Below are 16,618 nucleotides of genomic sequence, written 5' to 3'. Positions count from 1 at the left end.
CTTTTAAGTATAGCTCCAGACTGGAGTAAAACACCGTGTTTCTGATAAGCTATGCTCATGTACATAAGGCCATGGATTCATAGGCACAAGCCAGCATTTAAAAGTCCTTAGTAGATCAATGTAACATGGTAGCTTTTTCAGTGTCAGCCCTCCACAAAATGTTTGGACCCTAGATATGAGCATTTCAAAATGGGAACCTGGAAAGAAATTAAAAACAGGAGGCTGTAAGCCAATTTCTATCCACCATTTTTTAGATGTGCTTTTCCATCTCTAATTGGAAAGATTCTATGAAAAATATCGTACGTTCTCAGAACCTCTTATAAAATCACAGGTAATACAAGTATTTCTGGAAAAACACAAAAGCCTTCAAACACTGACGTTTAATGAAAAAAAATGGGAAATACTTAGCATGGACAACAGACCGACTACTGATAATGTGTGGAATACAAAGCCCTGCTGCTAAAATCTGTCCTTCTCTCATTCTGTACACAAGCACACACATTCACACACAGGCTTTAGATGCAACGATAACTGTTTATTGCTCCAAATTCAATGTTGTTGTATTTTCCATTGCATGGTAGAATTCAAAAATTAATATGAAACAATGCTGTTTAGAGGTCATTTCTTTTTTTTTATTTATTTTATTATTTTATTACATAAGGACTCTGTACTTTTAGAGTACAAAGCTATTACAAATGTATGTCTTAGTACAGATGAAGAACTTTACCAATTTCATTAACAATTAGCAAGATCCATGCATGTACTTTCCGTACAGGATGTCACAGAAATATGCCCTATTATGTTTAGTTAAGTCAACCTTGCGTCATTATTTCATATTAGTGTATATGACAGGATTGGCATACCCAGAAAAGATGCATCAGTACTTATACATGTCAGCCAAGAAAATGAGAAGAGGAATTCTGTATTTTGAAAACTAGGTTAAATATTACATACTTTAACATTTTTATAAGGAAAGGTTTTATTGGTACCAAGGAGAAATTGTGTTGCTTTAAGGTTTGAACATTAAAAGGTACTTTGAATAAATATCTTGTAAAACAAGGAAAACAAACTTCTGAGTGCATACCTAAGTAAAAGAAAATAGATGAATGAGTATGAAAATCTGCAGCATCAATGGAAGGAAGTGTTCTTTAAGTGCCTTATTTTAGAACGTATGTTGTAAAATATTGATCTTTTTTTCACAAGGAAACATTTTGAAATATGTGAAGACAAAATATTTCTTCCAAGCCCAACATCTTTCTCCTACATTGTTAGTGGAAAAAATTCTGCTGTATAGGGTTTCATTGATTTTAATAAAGTTATGCACAAATGGAAAAGATACTTTCAGCTAGACCTGAGAACTCCAGAAATGTAGGGCCTGAAGAAAACACAGCACATCTCCAGCTAACATTTATATTAAGAATAGGTAAACTGTATCTAGCTTATCCCTTGGCTATGGCTCTCTCTCCAAAATAAAATAAAATAAAATAAAATAAAATAAAATAAAATAAAATAAAATAAAATAAAATAATAATAATAATAATAATAATAATTTAAGCTGATTGCCCCATATCTTTCTTTATCCTTCTTCTCTTGACCAAATTGTCCTTTTTACAGTGACTCTGTAAGAACTGTGGGTCAGACCCTGGCTCAGCTCCTGCTTGTGCTGTCCCCAGGACCTTCGCTGTGTGTCTTCTGCCATGTGAGTCCAACCGATTGGAAGCAGATTGAGGCTTAGGGATGATCTAGAACTTGGAAATGTTTGTGATTGTTGACAGCTTCTACATGTTCTGGCAGCAGATGCTTTGCAAGAGCTAATTCCCCACAGCTACCAAGTACCTCATAATGCCCATAGCTGAGGAGGAAATAATAATGCTGTGTGATATAGAGGTCGCCCTCCATGCCAACACCTCTGACAGAGTAATTCTCAGATCTCTATTGTCTTTAACTGAGAGGCCATAAAGTACCTGTGCTGAAGATCAGGCTCCTCATCTCCAGATTCCTGGTTAATAATATCCTATCAAGGAGATATAAGAGGGGATCAGAAAAGCTCATCAAAGTGTTCGGTGACATGGTGGCAGATTTATGAGAAAAAAAGATGTCATTATAGAGAAAAAAAAGGAAAGGTCGTATTCATTAGTAAGAAAGACAGACCTGAACAAGGAACAGGAGATGTAAATATTACAGACCTACAAGCAATTTGGGCTTCTGTTGTTAAGAGAGAGGCAGGTTTCCATAGGACATTTAATTAAAATGAGGTACTGCTTCTCTTTATTTTTACATTTCCAATCCTTTTATTATCATAGCAATACATCTTCAACTGCTTCCTTAAGCATTAACAGCTGATTTATTTAATAAAACTGAGGACTGAGCATCACTGGAAATACTGCTTCCAATGGAATGCTCTCATGCTGTGATTGGTGAAGTGCTAAGTAATTTGCTTTTAATGCTAGCACATACCACTTAGCACTATATTTAACTGAATGATGAAAATCACTCATTTTTCATCCCCTTGCTTAACTGGTGCTTAGTGTAATCTATCTATTGCACTGTGAGCCTAGCACCAGATATATTCTAATAGACCTTGCTCTCCAATCTACAACAAGCATTTTAATTTTTAATTCATACTTATGTCTTTATCCTTTAATAGAACAGAACTACAGATGGGGAGTATGTTTTAGATAATAAGAGCACAGTAGGTACCTAGGGAAACTACACCACTAAAAGGATTCTTTATTTACACTTTTCAGTAATGACTACATATATATAGCTACACGGGAGGAAATTGTTGTAAAGGAACACTGCATAGGCAGGTAATTACTATCCAACTATAAATGAGCGTTATGGATGATGTTGCTGGTAAGAGCACTTTAGAAAACAATTTCAAAGCCAAATATCACCAAATATATACTGATCAACAACCATGAGAACACACTGAATGTGAGTAATCAAAATTAATAGGTAGGATGCTACATTTTCAGAGAAAAAAAATTACATAATATTTAAGCCTACTTTAAATTTATCTTTCAAGAATAGGTACTGTTGCAGAATTATGCATTCCAGATCAGATTAAAGTCAGTGGAAACATGGCAACATACCTGAAGGGATAAAAATGGTCGACCAAATCCTTCAGGCTGAATAGGGACTTGGGTCCAGATCCACATTTGTTAAAAAAATAAACAGTGCTATTGGAACTGAAGGTGTGGTGATCTGCCTCCACAGGTATAGTCAGTCTTTCTACCAGACTAAATCAGAAAGTGAAGAATGGCATAACTGTAGGGGCTGGAAGAGAGATTATCCAGTTCAATCCCCAGCTAAAGCAGGTTCCCTACAGCAGGTTGCACAGGAAAGCATCCAGGTGGGTTTTGAATATCTCCAAAGAAGGAGACTTCACAACCTCTCCAGGCAGCCTGTTCCAGTGCTCTGTCACCCTCGCAGTAAAGAAATTCTTTCTCATGTTCATGTGGAACTTCCTTTGTTCCAGTTTGTGCCCGGTGCCCCCTGTTCTATCACCACACACCAACAAAAAGAGCCTGATCCCAGCCATTTGACTCCTACCCTTTAGATACACTGGCATAATACCTATTATGAAGTAAAAATCTTACAGATCCAAACTGGAATATCTTAATTCAGTGTGGGCATCTGAGGATATACTTATGCCCAAAGGGATTTTTATTATTACATTCAGTCACATTCAAATACAAAACTAAGGCCAAGAAGATGGGCAAAGTACAATGCTGCCTACAGTAGTTTATCTACTTGGTACCATTCCCCATAAGCAGCAGGAGGTCATAAAGAAGGAGGTCAGCTCATAGCAGAGAACAGCCATGTACACAAGCAATCCTAGTGACCTCTGCCAGATTGGTTGTGTCACTTGTCAGATGCCAGGGCAATTGGTGAATAGTGTAACTCCACTCAGGTAGAAAGATTCCACAGAAAAATTCTGGGATTGGACAGCTTCTCTTCAGTTAGCTTCTTTTTCTAAATTATATATGACGGTTTAAGATGTCAAAAGGCAAGGCAAAAATTAAGAAGACAATTTTATTCCTGCAATGACAGAGAGTAGCTATCCAAGTGATATCTGATGCAAGAGAAATCACCAAAATTACATCACTGCTTATAGATAATCAGAAGATTTTGAACACCATTCCTGTCCTGATGTTACACATACAAACACACACTTATGCACACAAATCAATTAGAAGAAAAAAATGGAAACTATATCATCATATTTCAAACCCAACAATAAACTGTTTTCAGGATTGACATTTAAATTTCCAGGTTGCTATGTAGTGTAATTTAATGATAATTTGGGAGGACATAAATCATAGGTTTACATATCAAAATTAATCAACAATTTTCAAGACATCAGGAAAGATCTTACAGAGGCAAGTTTTAACATACCAGTATGAACAAAGGGAGATCAGAAAAGCATACTTTTTAGAAAAATGTCACCGATATTCTGTTAATCGAATAAGTGTTCTACGTGAATGATTCAGAACTGCAGGAAGATGAGATTCTTCCCTTTTCTGTCTGCATTTCCAGGACAAAAATGATTCTAGCACAGAAAAGACCAAGAGTCAGGGCACTAGCAGCCTGCCCTCTATTTCTGCATTTGCTGCTGACTTTCGTGACCTTGGAAGAAGGAATTCACTTTTCTTACTTCTGTTCGCCTTCCCACCTTCTCCTTCTGCTGTCTTACACATCCTTGCCTTTGGGGCATGGACTTCATTTCTTATGCATTTGTATGAAGCCAAAAAGACTAGGCACTAACTGGTTCAAACTAATGAGCTATACTTTAGTACTAGTAAGAAAGCATAAGGATAATCTCCAGGTTGCTTTCAGATGCTGTAGCTCCCAGAGAAGTAGGTTTGACCAACATTAAGACCCTAGCAAGCTAATCTCCTCTGGGATCATGTAAATTTTGCAGCCTTTCAGGTCTTGGCTTCAGAACCGGTGGTTTTTCATGGCATGAAGCCATCATTGTTCCTTTTCTGGGTATCTTTGCATCCTTGCAATTACTTGTGCTTTGAACTGTTACTGAAAACACTGCCCATTTGATTCATGAAATGAAGGACAAATCAGCAATACTTTCCCCAACACTAGAGGGGAAGGCAGGTACAAGAAAACCTGAGAAATCTGGGAAGGTCCCACTATTTGGAAGGAAAAAACTCACATGTGATAATTATATATCATATATCAGATCTGTGATCTGCTCCAGTGAGCTCCTCACACTGAAATGTTTGTTGAAGCCGTAGAAGAGCAGCGAACCATGCATTTGCAGGATAATGCTGTATGCAGAGATGTATGGACATCAGAACTGTAAATCCTGTCAGACAGTAATTGTAACATGGATGTGAATGAGGCTGTACACAACTCAGTGGACTATACAGTCTTCCAGGAATTATCTCTTGTCAGGAGTAACAGGATTTCCTGAAGATTACAAAAAAAAAAAAAAAAAAAATGCAGAGAAAGACATGATATAAATACACGGGTCATGTTACCCCAACAAGCATGGTGCATGAACAAGAGTTCACAAAGTAAATTTATCTATTTTACTTTGAAAAACTGTGCCTTATGTGAACTTTTCAAGGTTTCTCTGTCAGCAGACAAGATTGGCATGGATTTAGAAGTAACTACATGCTTTCAGCTGAACTTTGTTCCTGAGAGAGCATTAGAAAGTTCATGCTGACACGACCCAGTACTGTGTATGGCTTCACTGAGACCATGCAAAAGGAATGAGAGGAAAGGTGTATCTTGCATTAACAGTGATGTCTAGGGATGCTGAGAGTGTTCCACAATTCCCTGTAAGCTAACACTTTTATCAGCAGCAACTTCACTTGACGCTTTGACATATGTGGGCAATCTCCAGTTTATGCAAACCTGCGTAGACACTGGAAAGGATCGGTGCTTCTCAGAATGGGATGCAAAATGCAGTGCAAGTCTAAGAGATGGGGACCACTGCAGCACATGCTTTAGAATCACAAAACCATTAGGGTTGGAAAAAACCTCTAAGATCATCTAGTCCATCCATCAGCCCATCACCACTATGCCCCCTAACTCATGTCCCTCAGTGCCATGTCTACATGTTCCTTATTTATGCATGTTTGCAGCATACCTGCAGTGCTGGCCCTTGATCCAGACAGACTGCTGCAGATTGCATTACTGTTGTACTGAGGTTCAGAGAGGAAAGTGCAACTGGGTTTGGGTACGGAAAGGAAGCTCCTCAGCCCTACAGGACTTTTGTGAGAGACCTATGATACCACACAAGGAGGAAGGCCCAATGGAAAATGCAGCTGTGAAACTTCCTCCTAACCAAGTGCACCCTAATCTTTTCCAGTGGCCTGCTTCCTATATATCCCATGGTTTTGTGTTTAGGTATCAGTACTATTTTTTAGCGAGGTACAGAAATTGAAAATAATACCTTTAGCTGTACTCTTTTTCCTCTCCCTCAGCTCGATGTGTGAAGATGTATGCAGCACACTGTCCGTTTCGCTTACGTGCTCCTGGGCTGTGCTCACTTCATTACCCAAAAGACTTACTCCAGGAATATCACCAAATGCCTGAAAAACAGAACGGACAAAACCAACACATTAATATGGCAGCGTTCACTGAAGTATCAGAACGAACAGAGATGACTTTGATCACACTTCCCCACCCCTCTCTTCTTGCTCTCAAAATATTGCAGCTTAGAAGCTCGTGTGTGTGAAATTTTATTCTGTCATACTAATAACCCAGCTTTACAGCAGCTTACAGTTTAGCTTTCATGGTTCAGTTCCACTCCTAGGCCTTATAACAATTTTTATAACAGTTCTGCCAAAATATTATAAAGTAAATGTTACTGCAAATGTATTCACTAATACAGATACAGCCGTGAGATTAGCAATTTAAACACATGTGAAATGTGAATTCGCCTAATTTTTCTCAGACTCTAAGCAGTTTAGTAAAACAGTAGAATGAGGATCTTTACGCCCGTTGCTTTTAATAATTTCTTCTTATGATGTTCTTGACACATGGAGAAGATTTTAATGAATAAAGAATAGACCTTCAAAGAAAAAAAAAAAACGTGGCCATGAGGAGGAGATGATGTGTTATAGAACTGGAAATTGGTTATAAAGCCAAGACACTGCCTCAGCTCCAGCTCATCTTGTTTGTGGTTACCACATCACAAGTCAGACCCCCAGCTTGTGTTGTGTGGGTGGCATTTTGCACAAGAGTGCCCTGGCTCTGCTCCTGTTCTCTTTCTGGAGTGCCCATGGAAGAGAAGTTTTGCTCAGATGAACGTGAGAAGAAATCAGATTCCCAGCACTGAGAAGTAACAGATCCTCAGCTCTGTCTGTTGTTGTTACTCAAATTCTACCATGGAAAAGAGAAGATCACTCCAGTAATACAGTAATTTTTAAATGAATTTTGCTGTTTTCAACCTGCTTTAACACAGCTCTAATAACACAAGCTTTACGTATGGTTTATGTACAGGAATAATCTCTAATTTTTATTGCATTTTTATATAGTTCTGTTATCCATCTGATAAAGAATCTTAATTTTTTTTGTTGTATTTCTGTGTTTGACACCCTGGAAAGCTGAGAAGTGCTGTTACTTCTGGAACTGGATGATACAGAGAAAGTAGAGGACATCCTCAGCTCACATAAAACTTTGTGACTGAACATAGGAGCAATCTTGTGCATCCTACATTGTAAGGCAAATTTCGTTAATCATAGAATGATAGAAAAATTTGAATTGGAAGAGACCCTTAAAGGTCACCTAGTCCAACTTCCTTGCAATAAACAGAGACATCTACAGCCACATCAGGGTGCTCAGAGCCCTGTTCAGCCTGACCTTGAACATCTCCGGGGATGGGGCATACACTGCATATCTGAGCAAACTGTTCCAGTGCCTCATCACCCTTATTGTATAACACTTCTTCCTTATAGCCAATCCAAATCTCCTCTCTTTTAGTATGAAATCATTTCCCCTTGTCCTATCAATAGGACTAATAATAGGCCGCTCTGTCTTCTTAGCTAGGTTATCACTTAACCAGCACACCTCCCATTTTATTTTTACTATCATTCTGCTACATCAAGAGGTTGTCCATGTTTAGACTGTTCTAGTGTGTTTCTCTCTTGGTATAAATCAACTTTAGAACAGGTCAGACAGAGATACAGTAACTGGAAGTGCTTCACAGAGTGTTTCTGCAAAATACAAAGTTAAGAATACAGAAGGAAAAAAGGGGATGCATATCACCAGTGAAACAACAGAAACAGCAGTATTTTTCCGGTTGCAATAATTTGAGAAATTACCAGAAAAATATCAAAGTACCTTGGAGATTTTGTTCCAGCTACTCAGATGTTGGAACCTTCCTACAAATGTGATCATTCTTATACTCTGCATGCCTGACCAAAGTGACAAGGAACCCTTTGCTACACTTGAGGTGCTGCTGTTCACTTGTGTACTTTAAATTGAAGCTTGTATGGATGTCAGATTTTTAGACTTGATCAGATGTTGTGCAGAGTTCTTTTATTAAATTATAGTGCAAGTTGTTGCTTCTGAAAGTGGCTTAATAGCAGTAACCTTATGGTTAATCAACTGTGTAGGAAAGTTCACTGTGCTCTCACTGCAGTGTAATTATAAAGTGAGCAAAAATATAATTGATGCATTTTGTCGATCTGTGTAGCTGCAAGGTACTTTTTCAAAGGTTATTTTTTATTCAGGTAAAATAAGTTAATGCTGTTTTGGCAATTATCCTTTGACTTTAGATATTTTACTGCTGATTCGGGTAAAACTACATTTTAAAATCACATGAAACATTACAAGCATTTAAGAATACAAAACACATTGTGCAGTAATCAGTGTCTGTACCTTCACAGAATAAAGCCATTCAGAAAACCACTGAAAGTACAGCAAATCTAGGTGTTAAAGTGTGTTGGAACTGAAAGGGAAGAGTTTAAATACAAAATAGAACCTTGAATGTACCCTTTAATTATCAGCACTAATCTTTGGTATGTAACACAACAGCAGTGATATGACAACATTTTTCTCATGAGTGTTTGCTCAGACGGAATGGATGTGTTTTGGCAGAAGCTGCTCCCATCTCTTCTGTGAATTTTTGAGTAAAAGAGCTCTAACTCCCCAGGCCCCACAGAAAAATAAATGTAAATATCCATGCCCATAAAAAAATCTGTGTGTGTGCTGGCTAGGTATTGAAACCTTTCCTCTTCACCCTGTGCTCTCTGCCAGTGGTAAAGAAGCCAGCATGATTTAAAATTGCAGATACATGCACAGAACAAAGCTATGATGCTGCAGTGTAGGTATTTCTGTCATTTGCTGGTTATCTGAAAGCCTGTGCATCCTGCTGAGAGCCAGTGGTAGACCTGTCTCATTGCTCTCCTGCTCGTTCTGTTGGACCACAATTGCAACCACAGGTACACAGGACTTGGTGGAAATACATCTTATTCCCTACAGCTATGTGGTTTTCTGCAGTGTGGAATAGATCAAACCTGGGATTTGAAGACAACCAGAGAGGGGAGAAATGGCCACGTGCTGCCTCCTGCATTTCCATCCTGCTGCATGAAGCAGTATACTCTTGACAGCAGCTGATAAACTATTAAACCACAGTTTGTATTGAAGACTATAACTCAATTTACTAAAACAAACAAACAAGCAAACAAACAAACAAACAAACAAACAAAAACAACACTGAGAAAATGACTCAATCTTACACTTGAAAAGGTAAACAATCCAACAGCACATCTTCAGATGTAACTTCTCAGGTGAGATGCAGTGTGTGCAATAGGTTGGCTTAGCCAGCACAGAAGCATGGAACAGCAGACTAGGTCCACTTCAGGACAGAACTGACACGTCATGTGCAAAATGAATTGGATCAATTTAAGAGAGAAGGATAGAAACCTTTTTCACCGTTCTCATCTTTTCAGTGGGGTGGAAAGGGACACCTGAACGACTATTTTATCTCATAATTGATTATCTTTAGTTGAATTACATAATTAAAGGAAAAAATATATACTGGTAAAGATAACTTAAAACAGACTAGCTTACTACTTATTTGCAGGGGAACTAGGGCTACAGCCATGAACCTCAACTGAAGGGCTGTGAATTTATAGGCTGTACTAATTTGATTGCTTATGCCAGTGGGAGTATCGCTTTCCTAACTTTCACCATGTATGATTCCCAACTGAATCTCAGTGAGTGTTAATACAGAAGAGTAGTGATCATCCTCCTGTTGAACACAGGAGCAAAATATTAATTGGTCTCAACAGAACAAGAGCAGATCTCAGAGTTGGCCAGGCAGCACATGGCAAAGCCCATCCAGCACAAGAACATGCACACAGATGATGCACTTATGCGGGCAGAATCACCCTTGCTCCACAGCCTGGGGTAAACCTTCAGGTAAACTCTGGGGATCTCCAGGAGACTAATTCACTGTGAACAGGTTGGCTTTTACAAATGACTTGGCATGATGATGCTGAAGCCAACAAATGTGATGCAATTTGCACCAAAGGGGACTTTGACCAGTCTCTCCCTACAAACAGATGCTTCACAGCCCACCTTGGTTTATCCAGTTTATGGTATGGAAAAGTCAGATCTTTCCTCCTCCCTCTGCAGGGTCTGTTGAGATGATGAAGCCATTTGATGATGATGCCGTTAGGTAATATATCAGGTTCAGTCACTGAGCTGGAGCAATCCTTGTTCTTTCTCTTCTCCATAAATCTTCAGTGACTGCTGCAGTGAGACTCCTTATGAAAACAGTGTGTGGGGATTTTGCGGTCAACTTGGCCAATTTATTCCCTTAATGAAGTTAGAGCCAGAAAAATCTGCACTCCGATACATGCACAAACTCCATCGGAGTCAACTGCATGGCTTATGTACGTACAGGAAAAAATAGGTCTCAATATTCATAGTAACATTGCGTATATAAAAAGAATTTGTGGAATTAAGAATAAAACATGAGGCAATTTGTTGATTTGCCCAGGGAGTATGTGGGAGCGACAAATCTGTAGATTATTCTAAGGTTGTTTTTTAGTGTCATTATCAGATCCAAGAACTGTATATAAAAGCACGCAGTCCTTCACATGCTAAAAGTATAGTTTGCTCAAACAATTGTAAAATATTCAGTATTCTTAAGATTAAATATCAGAATATTGCTTCTGAAGGAACAGCTGTCAGTTTAAATCTAAAGTCTAGTTTGTTTACTGGCTGTATTTTATATCTGTTAGAAAATGACACCAAATGGCAATAAAATTGTTGTAAGTATTCTACTGGGGAATATAAATGCCCTTTGGTTACAGTGTACATATCTTTATACATAATTCCAGTATATTTTCCCTAGAATTACGTTAAATATGTAAAAAGCCTTTTCTCATAAAGGTAAAAATGCTAGATGTTTCCAAGCTGTAATTTAGCATTAGTGTCAAGATTGCTTCAGAAAATAAGCTACAGTTACTGTTTCATTCTTTTTAAGTGTCACTCAGCATACCGTATCTGATCTTGTATTCAAAATAAACTTATATGATTTTATTCACTTTTCCAGAAATGCAAGAGAGTTTAGACATAATTTATAGCATGTGGATTGATGTAAATAGCTTAAACTAAGTAATTGGCTAGTCACCTATGCTGTCTTATCCTATTACTGCTAGGTACTTTTCAGGTAATTAGGGAAAGCAGACCTCTTTTATCCAGGAAGTTTAAATTGGATGAATCCCTGACATTTGTGCAGATTTATTTGATAGATAAAATCATACCGTACAAAAAGTTTCTCTACAATGCTGCGCTTTACTAGGCCTATAATAAGAAACTGATTTTTTGCTGAGTTAAAGTCACTTATCTTTGACCTTTTAATAAGAAATCAACTCCAGTCAGCAAAAGTCGAGATAAAAATCACTGAGTTCGTGTTATCACCGTGTAGACAGCAAACACTTATCACTACCATTAACTTTTCTGTGCATGGGCTTCAAATACATTTTAAATGCTAAAATTCAATAATTTCCTGTATATTACAATATTATAGCATTAATGAATGAGGGAAAGCATGAAAAGTGATTTATTTTGGGAAGGTCATTTCTTGGTTAGCCAACATCTAAATTGAATACTATAAAGGAGAAATATATTATAGATAAAACAGAAAACGGGTTTTATTGCATGGGAATTCTTTGAGTTTTACAATGCTTCTGATAAAAGGACTGCACTTACAAGTTTAACCTCTATAATTTTTATGCTGCACACTTTAAAAAAAACCTTTTTATTTAACGTTTCTATGGCAATTTATACTCGTCACCTTGTACTTAATGTTCCTTTTAAAACAGCTTTTTTTGCCTTGTGCGTATGAAACCTATAAAACTACTTTTTGTACCCGACAGTATATTTATATATATTATATACGAGCAAAGTTAGACCTTTAATGGGAATACTATCCCCAGAAGAACATACATATTTTAAAGACATTATTGCATAGATAGCCATTTATTCCTGCATACTATTCTCCTGGACGACGCACTTCATAGCAGCCCTCACTTACTGTAAAAAAGTGAGAACAATATTAAAATGAGCAAGTTTTGGCTCCTTGGCTTAAGTTCACTCTAATGTTCTTCACTGAATTAGAGCTAGAAGAAAATCTTGCTTTCACTGAAGTAAAAAGTTGTGATAATAATGTAAATTCCTAACAAGCCGCCTTATACTAATTCCTTACAAAATGATTCAAAATTCCTTTTATGTCTGTCAAAGAATATCTGCAGATACAGAAAGATCAGTTTGAGACACTGAGATCGAAGTCGTTAGGAGTTGGACGCATGAATCTGAGGGAGGATTTGGCCTAGTGATTTAAATAATATTCTCATATCAGAGTGCTTGATGAGAGGTACTGCCAACCTCACAACCCCAAGTTCACTGGCCTGCATGCACACGTCAGTCAGCTGAATGCTAAAAACGTATGGCTCACGCTTTTCACAGTGTCCACATTTGCACTGAGGTTTTAAAGTTATTCTCATTTCTGTGTTGTTTTCCGCCCAATTGCTCCTTTTCTCATAGTATTAAAATAAATGCGCTATTACTGAAGTAGACCTACCAATGCCAAAAAACCATCATGCAGCAATGACACAAAGCATTATACATCTGGTGGAAGGATGTTAGCCCCAAAATGTTTAAAGTAATGAGGCTCCAGTATAGTAATTAAGAAGAGGTGTTACAGGTCTTTCAGGTATAATTCCAGAAAGTTATTGAAATTTAAAAGCCAACGCCTTTTCATTTTGCTGTCTTCAGAATGTCTTAATAAAGGTTAACAAACAAGAATTCACACTGAAATAACTACATTTTCACCTTCAGCGGCTTCCTGTAATATAAAGCATGACTGCTTTACAGGAAGAAGGTTCATGCAACCCCCAGTTTCTAGATGCTGTGGAACTGCTCTTTGTATCCCGCAGTTACACTATAGTACAATAACTTATTACAAAAGAGAGAAAAAAAGAAGTGGAAATTGGGGGTTGGGGTTTTTGTGCTCTGTGGACTCTGTAGACCTATAGATGAGGTAGATTTAAATGCAAAGGCAGGTCAAGTCACTGTTGTCGCAAACCACCACTGCTGATACAGGTCATGTCCCTACAGTCCCAAGATGGTATTCTGCACAAATATCTGATCTCTGTTGGGAAGAAATAGGCTTGCTGATCATGAGGAAAGGCAGCTGTCATTCATCAGGCAGGGAGGGAATAGGTGACAATCTATGTCCTTGCCACTGTGGAAGAGGAAACTTACCTCCTACACTGCTGCTGGCAGGGTGAGGAGGGGAATGAAGAACAAAAGGGGAATGCGCTTGTTCTCGTGAGGTATTGTACCCTTTCTGGCAGAAAATGGATAATATTATGCTCTGTAAATGGATTAGACGGGAAAATTCCTGGAAGGGAGTACGCCAAAGGATGATGCAAATAAATACAAAGAAACTGGTAACGAATAGCTGACTTCCTGCAAAGTTTCAGAATGAAGATGTTTATTCATTAAGCAGTTGGCCACAAAAAAAAAACAGCAGATCAGACTTATTATCCCCAAACGCCATTTTTAATCTTCATTTCATATATGCTTAAAAGATATACTTGGGGTTTCACTGCAACTTTTTAGCTGCCAACAGATTTTCTAACCCCACTTAAACACCACTGCTTATCTAGTCACAGCAGAGGCAAACACACACACAAACAAAAACCCTGTTCCTGACGTGCAACAGCAGCAAGCTGCAAAACTTGGGTACGTTTGCCGATAACAGACCCACAATGGGGTTTTCTCACTTAGTCCTTGCTATGGCCCTGGCTTTTGTATGAGAGAAAAAAAAAAGAGAGAAAATGGAACCTTTCCCATTGAGATTTTGAGGGAATACAGAAGATGGGAGACCTGTAAAATTTTCTCTCAGTGTACAAACGGAAGTTAATTCTCACTAGTGAGTGCACTGTCTTAGAATTCATTAACTTATAGAACATACCTAACTTGAGACCAAAAAAGAAAATCGTGACCCGTAAAACACACAAATGTAGAATTACATCCATTATCAGTTAAACATAAGATAAGAATGACAGTGTTACTGAAATTATCAGGTAAACACATTTCTTACATGTATTTAGGTCTACCAGTATTAATACAGCAAAGCACGCACTGATCTCCTAACTTAGAGGCACATCTTTCTTATACTGAAATAAGACATAGCCATACAGATTTTGGGCAAAGACTGTTGTGGTATGCAGCCGGAAACTATGCAGGAGTGGCTTGAGCCATTCACACTGTGCAATGCCCACTTTGTGGATGTTGATCAGCATCAGTTCAGAGGCTGGAAGTTTCTGGGAAGCCGACCCAGGAAGCCAAAATTAAATTATATGGAAATGCATTTCCCCTCCCTCAGAAATACAAGCAGGATTAATGAACAGAACTAGCAGACCAAGTTAAGATTTCCTCAGGTGTTCAAAGCCCTTCCTACCAGAGCCTTGTGGAAAGTGAGTGAAACCTGATGTCTAAAAATCTGAGAAGAACTAAAGCAGGAGAAAAACATTCTGCACAGAGCTACTGCTTGTAACAGGTGGGAAGTAGGCATGGGGCTGCACTGTTGACCTCAAAACAAAAATCTGGCCAACGCTTTGTAAGAGGAGCTTTGGTAACAGACTCAGGCATGGACCTGGATTTGCAAGTTTCTTTGTGTTAATTAATTTCTGCTTTATGTAGGCCGCATGCCTTCTCTTGTTTTCTTTGGCTAGCTCTAAAACTCTGGTGTCTTCATTCTGGTGAATCACAGCTTTCCAGGGCAGAGAATTATTCCTTGAGGACAGTGTCCTTTAAATTAAATTTTCTTTAAAAAGGCAAGTAGGGCAAAGACAATAAGAATAAAATGTTTAAATGAAGAAAACAGCCTTGAAACATTAACCAAAGAGCAGAATCAATGTTTGACTCATTCTGGAAAGAGACATTTGAACCTTCAATTTTGAAGTGAGCAACTGAAAACTGTATTTCAACATTATTTGTGCTCATTTTCTGTGGTGAGCAGGCCTCTATGATGATGCTTCTACTTCTTATCTGGGTAGGTAAAGTAATTTTCTTTCGCTTTCCTTTCTCTTAGATGGCAGTGTTTTATCTAAAGTTCTCTCAACTCAAGATCAAAGGCAATAACGCGACATGCCTCTTCTAAGCACTTGGAACTAAATGTCAATGCAATGAACAAAACCCAACCTACAAAACAGGTAATGGACAATACCTTTTGTTAATACTATTCTAGAATGCATTTTAGTACACAAGCTGCTTGCAGCAATCCCAAAGACATGAGAACATCCAGGATTCAGTCTAAAAGTTGCAAGATGACACTATATATATAGTGCTTCAGCTCTATGTGCTTCAGCTCTACAAATCTGAGGAAAAAGCCATGTGAATGACCATACCTATAGCTCTAGTTGTGTAGTAAATGTGCACGGTAATTACAATGTATATTTATATACAATAATTCCTGTAGAGAATGACCTTATGGGGATTTTAGCAATAATATTCACGAAATAAGTTCTGAGTGTGTGGTTTCAATGTATATCTAACATAATTTCCCTCAAATTCCTCTGAAAACCATACTAATTTTTTTTACTTTCAGTGGTACAAGCATTAACTCACTGATGTTTCACTGCTGTTTAGAAGTGAAGTCTTCCTACGCGTGAAGGGTCAGGCAGATCTATTTTCCTGCTTTGACACTGACCTACTTCTCAAATGCATGCCTTTGCCTTCAAAATCTGCACATAAGGAATCTGCGTGGACCTACCTCAACAATAGCCCCATCAGGCAGCCGGAGGAAGTGTCTGTAGAGCTGTTGGAAGCCGCTGAGGTGCACAGTGAACACCGACACGTGAACAGTGGTACCTCTTGAGTCGCAGATCACATCCTGGGGCTGGAGGTCACAGCTGGAGACACCAGAGTGGCTGCCATGGTCCTTCCAGATGTAATCATACACTGCCACCTAGTGAGACAGAAGGCCCCCCCATAAACACACACACACACAGAGTCCCCCACCCCCCACCAAAGGAACATATTTAATTAACTTCTGGCAAGAGCTTAACCGATTTAAAATGATTTTACAATAAATCTGCAAAGCCTGTACCATATGCAGTGC

At 38.3% G+C, this 16,618-nt stretch overlaps 1 protein-coding gene across 18 annotated transcripts in view; it reads right to left on the bottom strand.

The window, feature by feature from the left end:
• LOC110393701 overlaps positions 515–16,618 on the bottom strand; it is a 219,892-nt gene continuing 203,788 nt past the window's right edge. For 17 of the 18 annotated variants that reach the window (XM_021386865.1, XM_021386870.1, XM_021386868.1 and 14 more), the window contains 3 exons: positions 16,271–16,465; positions 6,422–6,560; positions 515–5,430 (listed from right to left, as the gene is read on the bottom strand). In XM_021386865.1, coding sequence (XP_021242540.1) covers positions 5,402–5,430; positions 6,422–6,560; positions 16,271–16,465 — 363 coding nt within the window. In that variant the 3' untranslated portion in view covers positions 515–5,401. The remainder of the gene's footprint in view (positions 5,431–6,421; positions 6,561–16,270; positions 16,466–16,618) is intronic. The other variant, XM_021386871.1, reaches the window with a different exon arrangement.

Source organism: Numida meleagris, chromosome 2, assembly GCF_002078875.1.
Source record: "Numida meleagris isolate 19003 breed g44 Domestic line chromosome 2, NumMel1.0, whole genome shotgun sequence".
NCBI classification, from domain to species: domain Eukaryota; kingdom Metazoa; phylum Chordata; class Aves; order Galliformes; family Numididae; genus Numida; species Numida meleagris.
Note: the sequence above shows the minus strand (reverse complement) of the source record. Positions and strands in the feature narration are given on the sequence as shown.